The following is a 19,698-nucleotide window of genomic DNA, read 5'->3' as shown; positions in this document are numbered from 1 at the left end:
TTACTACTACTACTACCACTACCACCACCACCATTACTACTACTACCACTACCACCATTACTACCACTACCACTACCACCATTACTACCACTACCACTACCACCATTACTACCACTACCACCACCACCATTACTACTACTACCACTACCACCACCACCATTACTACTACTACCACCACTACTACTACTACTACTACCACCACTACTACTACTACTACTACTACCACCATTACTACTACTACTACTACTACTACTACTACTACCACCATTACTACTACTACTACTACTACCACCATTACTACTACTACTACTACTACTACCACCATTACTACTACTACTACCACCATTACTACTACTACTACTACTACCACCACCATTACTACTATTACTACTACTACTACTACTACCACCACCGCCATTACTACTACTACCACCACCATTACTACCACCATTACTACTACTACTACTACCACCACCACCATTACTACTACTACTACTACCACCACCATTACTACTACTACTACTACCACCACCACCACCATTACTACTACTACTACCACCACCACCACCACCACCACTACTACTACTACTACTACTACTACTACTACTACTACTACTACCACTACCACCATTACTACCACCACCACTACTACTACCACTACCACCACCACCATTACTACCACCACCACTACTACTACCACTACCACCACCACCATTACTACCACCACCACTACTACTACCACTACCACCACCACCACTACTTCTACCACTACCACCACCACCACCACTACTTCTACCACTACCACCACCACCATTACTACTTCTACCACTACCACCACCACCATTACTACTTCTACCACTACCACCACCACCATTACTACTTCTACCACTACCACCACCACCATTACTACTTCTACCACTACCACCACCACCATTACTACTACTACTACCACTACCACCACCACCATTACTACTACTACCACTACCACCATTACTACCACTACCACTACCACCATTACTACCACTACCACTACCACCATTACTACCACTACCACCACCACCATTACTACTACTACCACTACCACCACCACCATTACTACTACTACCACCACTACTACTACTACTACTACTACCACCACTACTACTACTACTACTACTACCACCATTACTACTACTACTACTACTACTACTACTACTACCACCATTACTACTACTACTACTACTACTACTACCACCATTACTACTACTACTACTACTACTACCACCATTACTACTACTACTACCACCATTACTACTACTACTACTACTACCACCACCATTACTACTACTACTACTACTACCACCACCATTACTACTATTACTACTACTACTACTACTACCACCACCGCCATTACTACTACTACTACTACTACCACCACCACTACTACTACCACCGCCATTACTACTACTATTACTACTACTACCATCACTACTCTTACTACTATCACCACCATCACTACTACCACCACCATCACTACTACTACTACTACCACCACCACTACTACTACTACCACCACTACTACTACTACTACTACTACCATATTTTACATTTACATTTTAGTCATTTAGCAGATGCTCTTATCCAGAGCGACTTACAGTAGTGAATACATACCACCACCATTACTACTACCACTACTACTACCACTACTACTACTACTACATTTACATTACATTTACATTTTAGTCATTTAGCAGACGCTCTTATCCAGAGCGACTTACAGTAGTGAATACATACCACCACCATTACTACTACTACCACTACCATCACCACCATTACTACTTCTACCACTACCACCACCACCATTACTACTACTACCACTACCACCATTACTACCACTACCACCACCACCATTACTACTACTACCACCACCACCACCATTACTACCACCACCACCACCATTACTACCACTACCACCACCATTACTACCACTACCACCACCATTACTACCACCACCATTACTACCACTACCACCACCATTACTACCACTACCACCACCATTACTACCACCACCATTACTACCACTACCACCACCATTACTACTACTACTACCACCGCCACTACCACCGCCACTACCACTACTACTACCACTACCACTACTACTACCACCACCACCACTACTACTACCACTACCACCACCACCATTACTACTTCTACCACCACCACCATTACTACTTCTACCACTACCACCACCACCATTACTACTTCTACCACTACCACCACCACCATTACTACTTCTACCACTACCACCACCACCATTACTACTTCTACCACTACCACCACCACCATTACTACTTCTACCACTACCACCACCACCATTACTACTTCTACCACCACCACCATTACTACTACTACTACCACTACCACCACCATCATTACTACTACTACTACTACTACTACTACTACTACCACTACCACCATTACTACTACTACCACCACCACCATTACTACTACTACCACTACCACCACCACCATTACTACTACTACCACCACCACCATTACTACTACTACCACTACCACCACCACCATTACTACTACTACTACTACTACCACCACCACCATTACTACTACTACTACTACTACCACCACCATTACTACTACTACTACTACTACCACCGCTACTACTACTACTACTACTACTACCACCACCGCCATTACTACTACTACTACTACTACCACCACCACTACTACTACTACCACCGCCATTACTAGTACTACTATTACTACTACTACCATCACTACTCTTACTACTATCACCACCATCACTACTACCACCACCATCACTACTACTACTACTACTACTACTACCACCACTACTACTACTACTACTACCATATTTTACATTTACATTTTAGTCATTTAGCAGATGCTCTTATCCAGAGCGACTTACAGTAGTGAATACATACCACCACCATTACTACTACCACTACTACTACTACCACTACTACTACTACTACTACTACTACTACTACTACTACTACTACTACCACCATTACTACTACTACTTCTCCCAACCACCATCACTACTACCACTACTACTACTACTACTACTACTACCACCACCACCACCATTACTACCACCACCACCATTACTCACCACCACCACCATTACTACCACTACCACCACCATTACTACCACCACCACCATTACTACCACCACCATTACTACCACCACCATTACTACCACCACCATTACTACCACTACCACCACCATTACTACCACTACCACCACCATTACTACCACTACCACCACCATTACTACTACCACTACCACCACCATTACTACTACCACTACCACCACCATTACTACTACTACCACTACCACCGCCACTACTACTACTACCACCGCCACTACCACCACTACTACCACCACTACCACTACTACTACCACTACCACTACTACTACCACCGCCACTACTACTACTACCATCGCCACTACTACTACTACCACCGCCATTACTACTACTACTACTACTACCACCATCACTACTACCACCATCACTACTACTAGTACTACTACTACTACTACTACTACCACCATCACTACTACTAGTACTACTACTACTACTACTACTACTACCACTACTACCACCACCATTACTACTACTACTACTACTACTACTACTACTACTACTACTACTACTACTACTACTACTACTACTACTACTACTACTACTACTACCACCATTACTACTACTACTACTACTACCACCACCATTACTACTACCATTACTACTACCACTACCATTACTACTACTACTACTACTACTACTACAACAAAGGTTTTTAAACCTCATGACAACTTCCTTCACAACCATAGTTCAAGACAAACAAGCACACATTTTCTTAAGGAAATATCATTTTCTAGTTTGATGTTGGGAATAGAGTGGGCACTTGGAATACGGTGTTTTGCAATGAATGAAAAAGCAGAGGAGTTTCATTCAGAACATGTCGTAGAGCAAACGTTCAGATCTACACCACCACTGGTACCAGTCTGTATTAGATAGCTAACGTTTGTGAGCTAGCCAAATTTCTTGCCAGCAGCATACCACCCTGCATCCAACTGCTGGCTGGCCGCTGAAGCTGGCTCGTTCATCCCCCCTCCTCTCCCCTGTAACTATTCCCCAGGTCGTTGCTGTAAACAAGAATGTATTCTCAGTCAATTTATCTGGTAAAATAATTTAAAACCACATTTATTTAGCTCAGTCGAATTAGCATTAGTGGCTAGATACAGCTGGCTAAAAAAAAAAGTACCTCAACTAACAAGCTTTTTTCAGAGAGTAAGATTCACAAAGTAAAAATAGAAAACATATAGATGCATATTAAGAAGCAATTGGAAAGCTGCATTGTTTTCACAAATTGGACAAGTCTGTTTGCAATACCGCATGCATTAATATAAGAACTGCATGCGGACTGTGTGAATATAACTTTGGACAGTCAGAAACTGTACTACCTGCTTGAGTGGCAGGGGGTGGTCTTGGTGTGTGTTCGAAGCGGGTGCAGGAGGACAGGGTCATCAAATCAAATTGTATTTGTCACATGAGCCGAGTACAACAGGTGTAGCCCTTACCGTGAAATGCTTACTTACAAGCCCTTTAACCAACAATGCCGTTCAAGAAAGAGTTAAGAAAATATACTGCTCAAAAAAATAAAGGGAACACTTAAACAACACATCCTAGATCTGAATGAAAGAAATCATCTTATTAAATACTTTTTTCTTTACATAGTTGAATGTGCTGACAACAAAATCACACAAAAATAATCAATGGAAATCCAATTTATCAACCCATGGAGGTCTGGATTTGGAGTCACACTCAAAATTAAAGTGGAAAACCACACTACAGGCTGATCCAACTTTGATGTAATGTCATTAAAACAAGTTAAAATGAGGCTCAGTAGTGTGTGTGGCCTCCACGTGCCTGTATGACCTCCCTACAATGCCTGGGCATGCTCCTGATGAGGTGGCGGATGTGCTCCTGAGGGATCTCCTCCCAGACCTGGAGCGAGACATATGTCCCAGATGTGCTCAATTGGATTCAGGTCTGGGGAACGGGCAGGCCAGTCCATAGCATCCTCTTGCAGGAACTGCTGACACACTCCAGCCACATGAGGTCTAGCATTGTCTTGCATTAGGAGGAACCCAGGGCCAACCGCACCAGCATATGGTCTCACAAGGGGTCTGAAGATCTCATCTCGGTACCTAATGGCAGTCGGGCTACCTCTGGCGAGCACATGGAGGGCTGTGCGGCCCCCCCAAAGAAATGCCACCCCACACCATGACTGACCCACCGCCAAACCGGTCATGCTGGAGGATGTTGCAGGCAACAGAACGTTCTCCACGGCGTCTCCAGACTCTGTCACGTCTGTCACATGTGCTCAGTGTGAACGTGCTTTCATCTGTGAAGATGTTCTCTGGCAAATGCCAAAGGTCCTGCACGGTGTTGGGTTGTAAGCACAACCCCCACCTGTGGACGTCGGCCCTCATACCACCCTCATGGAGTCTGTTTCTGACCGTTTGAGCAGACACATGCACATTTGTGGCCTGCTGGAGGTCATTTTGCAAGGCTCTGGCAGTGCTCCTCCTGCTCCTCCTTGCACAAAGGCGGAGGTAGCGGTCCTGCTGCTGGGTTGTTGCCCTCCTACGGCCTCCTCCATGTCTCCTGATGTACTGGCCTGTCTCCTGGTAGCGCCTCCATGCTCTGGACACTACGCTGACAGACACAGCAAACCTTCTTGCCACAGCTCGCATTGATGTGCCATCCTGGATGAGCTGCACTACCTGAGCCACTTGTGTGGGTTGTAGACTCCGTCTCATGCTACCAGTAGAGTGAAAGCACCGCCAGCATTCAAAAGTGACCAAAACATTAGCCAGGAAGCATAGGAACTGAGAAGTGGTCTGTGGTCCCCACCTGCAGAACCACTCCTTTATTGGGGGTGTCTTGCTAATTGCCTATAATTTCCACCTGTTGTCTATTCCATTTGCACAACAGCATGTGAAATGTATTGTCAATCAGTGTTGCTTCCTAAGTGGACAGTTTGATTTCACAGAAGTGTGATTGACTTGGAGTTACATTGTGTTGTTTAAGTGTTCCCTTTATTTTTTTGAGCAGTGTATTTACTAAATAAACTAAAGTAAAAAAATATATAAAAATTAACTCAATAAAATAACAATAACGAGGCTGTATACACGGGGTACCGGTACCGAGTCAATGTGCGGGGTACAGGTTAGTCGAGGTAATTTGTACATGTAGGTATGGATAAGGTGACTGCATAGAGAATAGACAGCTTGTAGCAGCAGTATAAAAACTAATAGGGGGTGTCAATTTAAATAGTCCGGGTGGCCATTTGATTAATTGTTCAGCAGTCTTATGTCTTGGGGGTAGAATCTGTTAACCTCTCTAGGGTATGTGGGACGAAATCGTCCCACCTACTCAACAGCCAATGGAATCCCGTGGCGCGATATTCAAATACCTTAGAAATGCTATTACTTCAATTTCTCAAACATATGACTATTTTACACCATTTTAAAGACCAGACTCTCGTTAATCTAACCACACTGTCCGATTTCAAAAAGGCTTTACAACGAAAGCAAAACATTAGATTATGTCAGCAGAGTACCCAGCCAGAAATAATCAGGCTAGCATATAATGTCACATAAACCCAAACCACAGCTAAATGCAGCACTAACCTTTGATGATCTTCATCAGATGACACTCCTAGGACATTATGTTATACAATACATGCATGTTTTGTTCAATCAAGTTCATATTTATATCAAAAACCAGCTTTTTACATTAGCATGTGACGTTCAGAACTAGCATACCCACCGCAAACTTCCGGTGAATTTACTAAATTACTCACGATAAACGTTCACAAAAAACATAACAATTATTTTAAGAATTATAGATACAGAACTCCTTTATGCAATCGCTATGTCCGATTTTAAAATAGCTTTTCGGCAAAAGCACATTTTGCAATATTCTGAGTAGATAGCTCGCCATCACGGGCTAGCTATTTTGACACCCACCAAGTTTGGCACTCACCAAACTCAGATTTACTATAAGAAAAATTGGATTACCTTTGCTGTTCTTCGTCAGAATGCACTCCCAGGACTTCTACTTCAGTAACAAATGTTAGTTTGGTTCAAAATAATCCATAGTTATGTTCAAATATCCTCTGTTTTGTTCGTGCGTTCAAGACACTATCCGAAGGGTAACGAAGGGTGACGCGCCCGGCGCGTATCGTGACAAAATATTTCTAAATATTCCATTACCGTACTTCGAAGCATGTCAACCGCTGTTTAAAATCAATTTTTATGCGATTTTTCTCGTAAAAAAGCGATAATATTCCGACCGGGAAACCCTGTTTTCGTTCAAAGACTAAAAATCTAAAATGGACTCTTCTTGTGCACGCGCGCCCCCGTCTCATTGTTCTCTGATCGACCACTTACCAAATGCGCTACTGTTTTTCAGCCATGGCCTGCAAAGTCATCATTCAACGTTCTGGCGCCCTCTGAGAGCTTATGGGAGCCGTAGGAAGTGTCACGTTACAGCAGAGATCCTCAGTTTTCAATAAAGAGAGTGTAGAAGGCCAAGAAATGGTCAGAGAGGGCATTTCCTGTTTGGAATCTTCTCAGGTTTTTGCCTGCCATATGAGTTCTGTTATACTCACAGACACCATTCAAACAGTTTTAGAAACTTTAGGGTGTTTTCTATTCAAATCAAACAATTATATGCATATTCTAGTTTCTGGGCCGTAGTAATAACCAGATTAAATCGGGTACGTTTTTTATCCGGCCGTGCAAATACTGCCCCCTACCCTAGAGAGGTTAAGGAGCCTTTTGGTCCTAGACTTGGCGCTCCCATACCGTTTGCCATGCGGTAGCAGAGAGAGCAGTCTAGGACTTGGGTGACTGGAGACTTTTTGGGCCTTCCTCTGACACCGCCTAGTATATAATTCCTGGATGGCAGGAAGCTTGGCCCCAGTGATGTACTGGGCCGTACGCACTACCCTCTGTAGCGCCTTACGGTTAGATGCCGAGCAGTTGCCATACCAGGAGGTGATGCAACCAGTCAGAATGCTCTCGATGGTGCAGCTGTAGAGCTTTTTGAGGATCTGGGGACCCATGCCAAATAATTTCAGTCTCCTGAGGGTGAAAATGTGTTGTCGGTGCCCTCTTCAACACTGTCTTGGTGTGTTTGGACCTGTTTGGCCTGCCTTTTTCTGTAGTCCACGATCAGCTCCTTTGTCTTGCTCACATTGTGGGAGAGGTGGTTGCCCTGGCACCACACTGCCAGGTCTCTGACCTCCTCCCTATAGGCTGTCTCATCGTTGTCGGTGATCAGGCCTACCACTGTTGTGTCATCAGCAAACTTAATGATGGTGTTGCAGTCGTGGGTGAACAAGGGAGAACAGGAGGGGACTAAGTTGTTGCATATCTTTACCACCTTGGGGGCGGCCCATCAGGGTCCTTAGCTTAGTGATGAGCTTTGTGTGAAATATGGTGTTCGAACACTGCGCTGTAGTCAATGAACAGCATTCTCACAGGTGTTCCTTTTGTTCAGGTGGGAAAGGGCAGTGTGGAGTGCGATTGAGATTGTGTCGTCTGTGGATCTGTTGGGGCGGTATGCGAATTGGAGTGGGTCTAGGGTTTCCGGGATGATGATGTTGTGAGCCATGACCAGCCTTTCAAAGCAGTTCATGGCTAACGACGTGAGCGCTACGGAGTGGTAATCATTTAGGCAGGTTACCTTCGCTTCCTTGGGCACAGGGACTATGGTGGTCTGCTTGAAACGTAGGTATTATACTTAGTCAGGGAGAGGTTGAAAATGTCAGTGAAGACACTTGCCAGTTTGTCCGCACATGCTTTCAGTACTCGTCCTGGTAATCCGTCTAGCCCTGCGGCTTTGTGAATGTTGACCTGTTTAAAGGTCTGCTCACGTTGGCTGCCAAGAGCGTGATCACACAGTCATCTGGAACAGCTGGTGCTCTCATGCATGCTTCAGTGATGCTTGCCTCGAAGCGAGCATAAAAGGCATTTAGCTTGTCTGGTAGGCTTGCCTCACGGGGCAGCTCGCCTCACTGGGCAGCTCGTGGCTGGGTTTCCCTTTTGTAATACGTATTAGTTTTCCATCCCTGCTACATCTGACCAGCGATAGTTCTTAATCCTGTATTGACACTTTGCCTGTTTGACCACAGCTACAAAATCATAAATCCTACCTATTTCTAATATTTATCTTCTTAAAATCTGATTTTAAACCTAACCATGGTGCTAACCTTAAATCAAGACCAAAAAGCAATGTTAATGAATCTTTACAATATAGCCAATTTTGACTTTGTGGCTGTGGTAACTAGTGGAAACTGGAGGACTGAGAGACCACTCGAGCATCTGAAAAATCATAAGTAACAACGAGTAAACTATAGAAACAGATGTTGCACGCGGCCGAGGGGTGTTTCAAAATATCGCACACAGCCTCTTGCGATATGGACATTGGATGTGTCAATATTGCAATTTCAATGTGAATTGGATTAATCATGCAGCCCTAGAATGAACCAGGTCTAGTAGGTACACATTAGTGTTCATCCACTCCTATTTTGCTTGTAAGCCAATTGAAAGGGGTAGTCTACTATGGCTTGAACCAATTTCGTTGGCGAAACAGAAATGTTCCACAAATAACACAACAAAATTGTCAGGAAATTGTCAGAAGGGCTTCTGAGGAAAATTAAAACATAAGTTTACTACTATTCACCGAATCAAGTGACTTCTGACAGGTTTGGGCCAAATGCTGTATAGCAAGAACATATCCCCAAATGTTAGAGCCCATCTTAAATACACTGGTATTTGTCATATGTGTAATAGAATGTTGTATTATTTGGGTACAGGTCACAATGGACCCCAAGCAGGCCAGATGGACTACTCTAAAGCATGGGAGCAGTATTATAAAAAGCTAGGCAAGTGCTCGTGAGACCGTACCAACCTTGTCTTACCCATATGACTTTTCGAACAAATGCAATATTCAGAGTTTTGTTTTTCAGTAACTTTGCTTTATTGTGACAATTTAGTGCAACTGCATCAAAGCTTGAGGTTCAGCATTTAGTGCAGTATATCCCCAGTAGTAGACATTGCAGATGATTATGATTCTCCATGTCCACCTTAATGGCCCTTTCTGTGTTTGCAGGCCAAAATACCCATGCACAGATTATTGTCTATGACTACAGCAAAGCATGGGAGGATTAATATAAGAAATTGTAGGCTCATTCATTTTGTCAGTTGTCTTTAGACATAGTCAAGGTTACAAATAGGATTGTGATAGCGTTATTTGATGCTGTTTTCTCACAATGTCTTTACGCTTGTGCCCTAAAAGGTCAGACATCTCAGCAGCAGAGCTCGCTCCCAGAATACAGCGCGGCTGTGGCAGAGTATTACAGGCAGCAGGGAGCATACCTTTGGCCGGGTGCACAGGCAACCCAGGGCCCAGGTCTTCAGGTAATGTACAACACAGCCAAACTTATACTCACAATGGCTTTAAACAGCTCTCTAAGCAGTGGTCTTTGCCTCTAGACAGCTCTGTCTGCCTCTAAAAAACTTTTCTCTAAACATGACCTAAACAGCCTTATGCCTCTAAACAGCATTGTAAACTCAACAAAAAAGAAATGTCCTCTCACTGTCAACTGCGTTTATTTTCAGCAAACTTAACGTGTGTAAATATTTGTATGAACATAAGATTCAACAACTGAGACATGAACTGAACAAGTTCCACAGACATGTGACAAACAGAAATGGAATAATGCGTCCCTGAACAAAGGGGGGGGTCAGAATCAAAAATAACAGTCAGTATCTGGTGTGGCCACCAGCTGCGTTAAGTACTGCAGTGCATCTCCTCATGGACTGCACCAGATTTGCCAGTTCTTGCTGTGAAATGTTACCCCACTCTTCCACCAAGGCACTTGCAAGTTCCCGGACATTTCTGGGGGGAATGGCCCTAGCCCTCAACCTCCGATCCAACAGGTCCCAGACGTGCTCAATGGGATTGAGATCCGGGCTCTTCGCTGGCCATGGCAGAACACTGACATTCCTGTCTTTGCAGGAAATCATGCACAGAACGAGCAGTATGGCTGGTGGCATTGTCATGCTGGAGGGTCATGTCAGGATGAGCCTGCAGGAAGGGTACCACATGAGGGAGGAGGATGTCTTCCCTGTAACGCACAGTGTTGAGATTGCCTGTAATGACAACAAGCTCAGTCCGATGATGCCCCTCCACCTCCAAATCGATCCCGCTCCAGAGTACAGGCCTCGGTGTAACGCTCATTCCATCGACGATAAACTCAACTCCGACCATCACCCCGTGAGACAAAACCGCAACTCCTCAGTGAAGAGCACGTTTTGCCAGTCCTGTCTGGTCCAGCGACGGTGGGTTTGTACCCATAGGCAACGTTGTTGCCGGTGATGTCTGGTGAGGACCTGCCTTACAACAGGCCTACAAGCCCTCAGTCCAGCCTCTCTCAGCCTATTGCGAATAGTCTGAGCACTGATGGAGGGATTGTGCGTTCCTGGTGTAACTTGGGCAGTTGTTGCCATCCTGTACCTGTCCCGCAGGTGTGATGTTCGGATGTACCGATCCTGTGCAGGTGTTGTTACACGTGGTCTGCTACTACGAGGACGATCAGCTGTCCGTCCTGTCTCCTTGTAGCGCTGTCTTAGGTGTCTCACAGTACGGACGTTGCAATTTATTGCCCTGGCCACATCTGCAGTCCTCATGCCTCCTTGCAGCATGCCTAAGGCACATTCACACAGATGAGCAGGGACCCTGGGCATCTTTCTTTTGCTGTTTTTCAGGGTCAGTAGAAAGGCCTCTTGATTGTCCTAAGTTTTCATAACTGTGACCTTAATTGCCTACCGTCTGTAAGCTGTTGGTGTCTTAACGACCGTTCCACAGGGGCATGTTCATTGATTGTTTATGGTTCCTTGAACAAGCATGGGAAACAGTGTTTAAACCCTTTAAAATGAAGATCTGTGAAGTTATTTTGATTTTTACCAATTATCTTTGAAAGACAGGGTCTTGAAAAAGGGACGTTTCTTTTTTTGCTGAGTTTATGTGCCTCTCTCAACAGCTCTGTTTCTGTCTCTAAACCGCTCTGTCTTTGCCTCTAAACAGCTCGGTCTCTCGCTTCTCGTTCTCTAAACAGATGTTCTGCTTTTAAACAGCGATGCTTCTAAACCGCTCGTCTCTGCCTCAGTCTTTAAATATCTCTGTTTCTACCCCAAAACAGTGCACTGCCTCTCAACACAGCACTGTCTCTGCCTCTCAACACAGCACTGTCTCTGCCTCTCAACACAGCACTGTCTCTAAACAGCTCTGCCTTTAAACATACAGTGCCTTCAGAAAGTATTCATACCCCTGGACTTATTACACATTTTGTTGTGTTACAGCCTGAATTCAAAATGGAATAAATTGACTACACAATACTTCATAATGACAGTGAAAACCTGTTTTTAGACATTTTAGCACATTTATTGAAAAGGAAATATCTAATTTACATAACCCTGAATGTAGCAGCACCTTTAGCGGTGATTACAGCTTTGAGTCGTCTTTGGTATGTCTCTATCAGCTTTTCACATCTGGATTTGGGGGTTTTGTCCCTTTCTTTCTTACAGATTTTCTCAAACTCTTAAGTTAGATGGGGAGCGGTGGTGAACAGCTTCAATGGTATTCAAGTCTGTGCTTTGGCTGGGCCACTCAAGGACTTTCACATTATTGTTCTAATGCCATTCCAGCGTTGCTTTGGCTGTATGCTTGAGGTCATTGTCCTTTTGGAACGTACATCTTCGCCCCAGTCTAAGGTCGTTTGCACTCTGTAACAGGTTCTCATCAAGGATTTCCCTGTATTTGGCTCCATTCATTGTTCCCTCTATCCTTACCAGTCTTCAAGTCCCTGCCGTTGAAAAGCATCCCCATAGAATGATGCTGCCAGCACTATGCTTCATGGTAGGGATAGTGTTAAGAGGGTGATAGGCTGTGCCTGGTTTTCTCCAGACATAGTGCTTTGCATTCAGGACAAAGAGTTACATTTTTGTCTCCACAGACCACGTGCCTTTTTGCAAACTCCAGACGTACTGTCGTGTCTTTTTCTCAGGAGTTGCATCCATCTGGCCACTCTCCCATAAAGCTCAGATTGGTGAAGTGCTCTAGAGACTGTTGTCCTTCTTGCAAGTTCTCCCTTCTCATACAACGAACTCTGTTGTTCTGTCAGTGCTGTCGTGACTTGACTTTCATTAATCTGATGATTTATTTAATACACTAACTACGTTTAATTGTTACCCGATTAAAAAAAAAAAAAACTAAAAACAATGGATACCTTTTTTTAAATGTTATTAATCATGTAACAATTAACTCATTAGGAATTTGGGGCACCACGGAAGAAGTGGTTTAACGAGTTACCATCTCCCGAATTCAACTCTAGAAGATAAGTTGTATATCGATAAGTCACTTATTAATCATTACCTCATGTAAGTCTCATTTTGAACTGTCGTAACCTTGCATCTGCAAGAACCCCAGCTTTACTGATCATTGCGTACCATACAAATTGGTTTAATTATTTATCTACTAGCTAACTAAATAATAAGACCGAATACACACTTACATGAGACAAAGTGGACTGACAAGATATGATGGCTTGTTACAACATAACGTTAGATGGAGAGGGGGAAGAGCGAGGGAGACAAAGTGATACATTCTAGGACTGTCCTCACATTAATCATATACCTTGCACACGAACTGCCGCCCGTTCGGAATATGAAGTAATGAATGTATTTATGTGTTGAATGCCGTTTGCCGTTTCTTTGTCGAAGTGAGCCCTCCTTCGGAATAGTGTTGGTTTGGTGAGCTTTTCCTTGTACCTTGTACCTGCTCTGATTGTCCTTAGTTGTTTGTGGCTTCAATGGGCTGTTTCCTAAGAACAGCTACTTAGCCGAACCCGTGATTGTCTGAGAGAGGAGTTTCCTTCTCCTCTTCCTTGGGTAGATGGTCAAAGTTCCAAACTTTATACGCCCAGCTATAGACTGGCGGTGTCCTGGTCTGGTAAGTTCATTTTCTTCACCTCGTGACTAGAGTTTGAGTTTCTAACCATTTCAACGTGTGGACCATGGTCTCGGTCTCTTTGGTCTGATATGTTAAATCTTAGCCAGTCCTTTTAAGCATTCTGGTCGAAAAAGGCGGTTCCATCACACTGACACGCTCTTCTGACTTCACTCGGGGCGTGGCTTGTTACTGTGCAAGGTATTCTCAAAAACAATTATCTTATTAGATGGAGACTTCATACCGGAAGTGTAAATACTTTTCAAGTTACAGTATTTCCTTCATAACCTTACTAATGACATCACAAAATGAAAAACAATATGACATGATTATTCTTTAGGTCCCCACTTATCATTACCCACATTCTTGATGATAGAATTATTGTTCCACTATCCACTTTTTGGTCGTTAGAGTTTTTTGCGGGCAAAGTCTGTGAACAAAGAGATTCCTTTGGTTGATCAAATCAAATTCTATTGGTCACATACACATGGTTAGCAGATGTTAATGCGAGTGTAGCGAAATGGTTGTGTTTCTAGTTCCAACAGTGCAGTAATATCTAACAAATAATCTTAACAATTCCCAAAAAACTACCTAATACACACAAATCTAAAGGGGTGAATGAGAATATGTACATATGGATGAGCGATGGCCGTGCGGCATAGGGACGGTGCAGTAGATACAGTATATACATGTGATGTAAGATATGTAAACATTATTAAAGTGGCATTATTTAAAGTGGCATTGTTTAAAGTGACTAGTGATTGTGTCTCAATGTGGGCAGCAGCCTCTCTGAGTTAGTGATTGCTGTTTAGCAGTCTGATAGCCTTGAGATAGAAGCTGTTTCTCAATTTCTTGGTCCCAGCTTTGATGCACCTGTCCTGACCTCGCCTTCTGGATGATAGAGGTGTGAACAGGCAGTGGCTCGGGTGGTTGTTGTCCTTGAGGATCTTTTTTGGCCTTCCTGTGACTTCGGGTGCTGTAGGTGTCATGGAGGGCAGGTAGTTTTCCCCCGGTGATGCGTTGTGCAGACCGCACCACCCTCTGGAGAGCCTTGCGGTTAAGGGCGGTGCAGTTGCCGTACCAGGCTGTGATACAGCCGACAGGATGCTCTCGATTGTGCATCTGTAAAAGTTTGTCAGGGTTTTGGGTGACAAGCCACATTTTTTCTGCCTCCTGAGGTTGAAGAGACGCTGTTGCACCACCTTCACCACACTGTCTGTGTGGGTGGACCATTTCAGTTTGTCTATGATATGTGCGCCCAGGAACGTAAAACTGTTCCTCCTTCTCCACTGCTCACCCTTCGATGTGGATAGGGGGGTGCTCCCTCTGCTGTTTCCTGAAGTCCACGATCATCTCCTTTGTTTTGTTGACGTTGAGTGAGAGGTTGTTTTCCTGACACCACACTCCGAGGGCCCTCACCTCCTCCCTGTAGGCTGTCTCGTCATTGTTGGTTATCAAGCCCACTACTGTTGTGTTGTCTGCATACTTGATGATTGAGTTGGAGGCGTGCATGGCCACACAGTCGTTGGGGGAACAGGGAGTACATGAGAGGGCTGAGCACACACACTTGTGGGGCCTCAGTGTTGAGGGTCAGTGAAGTGGAGATGTTGTTTCCTACCTTCACCACCTGGGGGCGGCCCATCAAATTCCAGGACCCAGTTGCACAGGGAGGGGTTCAGACCCAGGGCCTCCAGCTTGATGATGAGCTTGGAGGGTACTGTGGTAGTCAATGAACAGCATTCTTACATAGGTATTCTTTTTGTCCAGATTGGATAGGGAAGTGTGCAGTGCGATTGCATCATCTGTGGACCTGTTGGGGTGGTATGCAAACTGAAGTGGGTCTAGGGTGGCTGGTAAGGTGGCGGTGATATGATCCTTGACTAGCCTCTGAAAGCACTTCGTGATGACAGAAGTGAGTGCTACGGGGCTGTAGTCATTTTGTTCAGTTATCTTTGCCTTCTTGGGTACAGGAACAATGGTAGCCATCTTAAAGCATATGGGAACAACAGACTGGGATGGGGAGCGATTAAATATGTCTGTAAACACACCAGCCAGCTGGTCTACGCATGCTCTGAGGACGCGGCTAGGGATGCCGTCTGTGCCAGCAGCTTTGCAAGGGTTAACATGTTTAAATGTTTTACTCACGTCAGCCACTGAGAAGGAGAGGGGGGAGCCACATTCTTTGTTAGCGAGCCGCGAAGGTGGCACTGTATTATCCTCAAAGCGGGCAAAGAAGGTGTTTAGTTTGTCTGGAAGCGTGACGTCGGTATCCGTGACGTGGCTGTTTTTGTTTTTGTAGTCCGTGATTTCCTGTAGACCCTGCCACATACGTCTTGTGTCTGAGCCGTTGAGTTGCGACTCCGCCTTGTCCCTGTACTGGCATTTCGCTTGTTTTGCCTTGCGGAGGGAATAACTACACTGTTTATATTCAGCTATATCACCAGACCTCTTTCAATGGTTAAATGCGGTGGATCGCACTCTGTTTTTCGCGAATGCCAACCATCCATCCACGGTTTCTGGTTAGGCTGGGTTTTAATAGTCACAGTGGGTACGACATCTCCAATGCACCTATTTATAAACGCACTCGCCGAGTCAGCGTATAGATCAATGTCGTTCTCTGAGGCTGACTGGAACATATTCCAGTCCGCGTGATCAAAACAATCTTGGAGCGTGGCTTCCAATTGGTCAGACCAGCATTGAATGGTTCTCGTTACTGGTACATCCTGTTTGAGTTTCTGCCTATAAGACGGGACGAGCAAGATGGCGTCGTGGTCGGATTTGCCGAAGTGAGGGCGGGGGAGGGCTTTGTATGCATCGCGGAAGTTAGAGTAGCAGTGGTCGAGAGTGTTAGCCCTACGTGTTGTGCAATCAATATGCTGATAAAATGTAGATAACTTTGATCTCAAATTTGCTTTGTTAAAATCCCCAGCTACAATAAATGCAGCCCTCCGAGTATATAGTTTCCAGTTTACATGGAGTCCAGTGAAGTTCCTTGAGGTCTTGGTGTTCGCTTGAACTGCAGCAGAAGGACTTGAGTTCCTATGAGTTGTTAATCATAAAGCATACACCCCCGCCCTTCCTCTTCCCAGAGAGGTGTTTATCTCTTTCGGTGCGATGCATGTAGAAGCCCGGTGGCTGGACCGATTCCGATAACATATCCCGGGAGAGAATGTTACAATCTCTGATGTCTCTCTGGAAGGTAACCCATGCTCGAATTTCGTCTACCTTGTTGTCAAGAGACTGGACATTGGTGAGTAGTATACTCTGGAGCGGAGAGCGATGTTGCCCGTTTACGAAGCCTGACCTGGAGACCGCTCCATCTGCCCCTTCTGCGTCGCTGTTGTTTTCGGTCAGCTGCTGGAATTAGATCCATTGTCCTGCGTGGTGATCCAAAGAGAGGATCTGCTTCGGGAAAGTTGTATTCCTGGTCTTAATGTTGGTAAGTGACGTTGCTCTTATACCCAATAGTTCTTCCCGGCTGTATGTAATAAGACTTAGGATTTCCTGGGGTAACAATGTAAGAAAAAATACAGTCGAAGTCGGAAGTTTATATACACCTTAGCCAAATACATTTAAACTCAGTTTTTCATAATTCCTGACAATTAATCCTAGTTAAAATTCCCTGTTTTAGGTCAGTTAGGATCACCACTTTATTTTAAGAATGTGAAATGTCAGAATAATAGTAGAGAATTATTTATTTCAGCTTTTATTTCTTTCATCACATTCCCAGTGGGTCAGAAGTTTACATACACTCAATTAGTATTTGGTAGCAATGCCTTTAAATTGTTTAACTTGGGTCAAACATTTCGGGTAGCTTTCCACAAGCTTCCCACAATAAGTTGGGTGAATTTTGGCCCATTCCTCCTGACAGAGCTGGTGTAACTGAGTCAGGTTTGTAGGCCTCCTTGCTCGCACACGCTTTTTCAGTTCTGCCCACAAGTTTACTATGGGATTGAGGTCAGGGCTTTGTGATGGCCACTCCAATACCTTGACTTCATTGTCCTTAAGCCGTTTTGCCACAATTTTGGAAGTATGCTTGGGGTCATTGTCCATTTGGAAGACCCATTTGTGACCAAGCTTTAACTTCCTGACTGTTGCCTTAACCTCTCTAGGATAAGTGGCACCAAATCGTCCCACCTACGTAACAGCCAGTGTAATCCCGTGGCGCGTTATTCAAAAACCTTAGAAATGCAAAAACTTCAATTTTTTAAACATATGACTATTTTACACCATTTTAAAGACAAGACTCTCGTTAATCTAACCACACTGTCCGATTTCAAAAAGGCTTTACAACGAAAACAAAACATTAGATTATGTCAGCAGAGTACCCAGCCAGAAATAATCAGACACCCATTTTTCAAGCTAGCATATAATGTCACATAAACCCAAACCACAGCTAAATGCAGCACTAACCTTTGATGATCTTCATCAGATGACAACCCTAGGACATTATGTTATACAATACATGCATGTTTTGTTCAATCAAGTTCATATTTATATCAAAAACCAGCTTTTTACATTAGCATGTGACTAGCATGTGACTAGCATTCCCACCGAACACTGCCGGTGAATTTACTAAATTACTCACGATAAACGTTCACAAAAAGCATAACAATTATTTTAAGAATTATAGATACAGAACTCCTCTATGCACTCGATATGTCCGATTTTAAAATAGCTTTTCGGTGAAAGCACATTTTGCAATATTCTCAGTAGATAGCCCGGCATCACAGGGCTAGCTATTTAGACACCCAGCAAGTTTAGCACTCAGAAAAGTCACATTTACTATAAGAAAAATGTTATTACCTTTGCTGTCTTTGTCAGAATGCACTCCCAGGACTTCTACTTCAATAACAAATGTTGGTTTCGTTCAAAATAATCCATAGTTATATCCAAACAGCGGCGTTTTGTTCGTGCGTTCAAGACACTATCCGAAAGGGTAAATAAGGGTGACGAGCATGGCGCAATTCGTGACAAAAAAATTCTAAATATCCCATTACCGTACTTCGAAGCATGTCAACCGCTGTTTAAAATCCATTTTTATGCCATTTTTCTCGTAAAAAAAGCGATAATATTCAGACCGGGAATATGCATTTAGGTAAACAGAGGAAAGAAAATAAAGCATTCGGTCGACTCGGGCACGCGCCTAAGCCCACAGTACTCTGAGCGGCCACTTGCCAAACGCGATAATGTGTTTCAGCCAGAGCCTGCCTCGATATCCTTCAGCTTTTTCCCGGGCTCTGAGAGCCGTACGAAGTGTCACGTTATTGCAAAGATCCTAAATCTTAAATAAAAAGAGCCCAGATGAAACACAACTTGTCAGACAGGCCACTTCCTGCATGGAATCTTCTCAGGTTTTGGCCTGCCATATGAGTTCTGTTATACTCACAGACACCATTCAAACAGTTTTAGAAACGTTAGGGTGTTTTCTATCCAAAGCCAATAATTATATGCATATTCTAGTTACTGGGCAGGAGTAGTAACCAGATTAAATCGGGTACGTTTTTTATCCATCCGTGTCAATACTGCCCCCTAGCCCTAACAGGTTAAGATGTTGCTTCAATATATCCACACAATTTTCCTTTCT

The 19,698-nt window shown here is 44.0% G+C and overlaps 1 protein-coding gene across 6 annotated transcripts in view; it reads left to right on the top strand.

The window, feature by feature from the left end:
• LOC100196681 (far upstream element-binding protein 3) overlaps positions 1-19,698 on the top strand; it is a 131,232-nt gene that overhangs the window by 67,480 nt on the left and 44,054 nt on the right. For 3 of the 6 annotated variants that reach the window (XM_045714895.1, XM_014191990.2, XM_014191991.2), the window contains exons 16-17: positions 9,919-9,987; positions 10,401-10,522. The exons of 1 other annotated variant lie outside the window; for it this stretch is intronic. In XM_045714895.1, coding sequence (XP_045570851.1) covers positions 9,919-9,987; positions 10,401-10,522 — 191 coding nt within the window. The remainder of the gene's footprint in view (positions 1-9,918; positions 9,988-10,400; positions 10,523-19,698) is intronic. 2 more of the 6 variants (XM_014191992.2, XM_014191993.2) reach the window with 1 other exon arrangement.

Source organism: Salmo salar, chromosome ssa03, assembly GCF_905237065.1.
Source record: "Salmo salar chromosome ssa03, Ssal_v3.1, whole genome shotgun sequence".
In the NCBI taxonomy this organism is placed as follows: Eukaryota; Metazoa; Chordata; class Actinopteri; order Salmoniformes; family Salmonidae; genus Salmo; species Salmo salar.
Note: the sequence above shows the minus strand (reverse complement) of the source record. Positions and strands in the feature narration are given on the sequence as shown.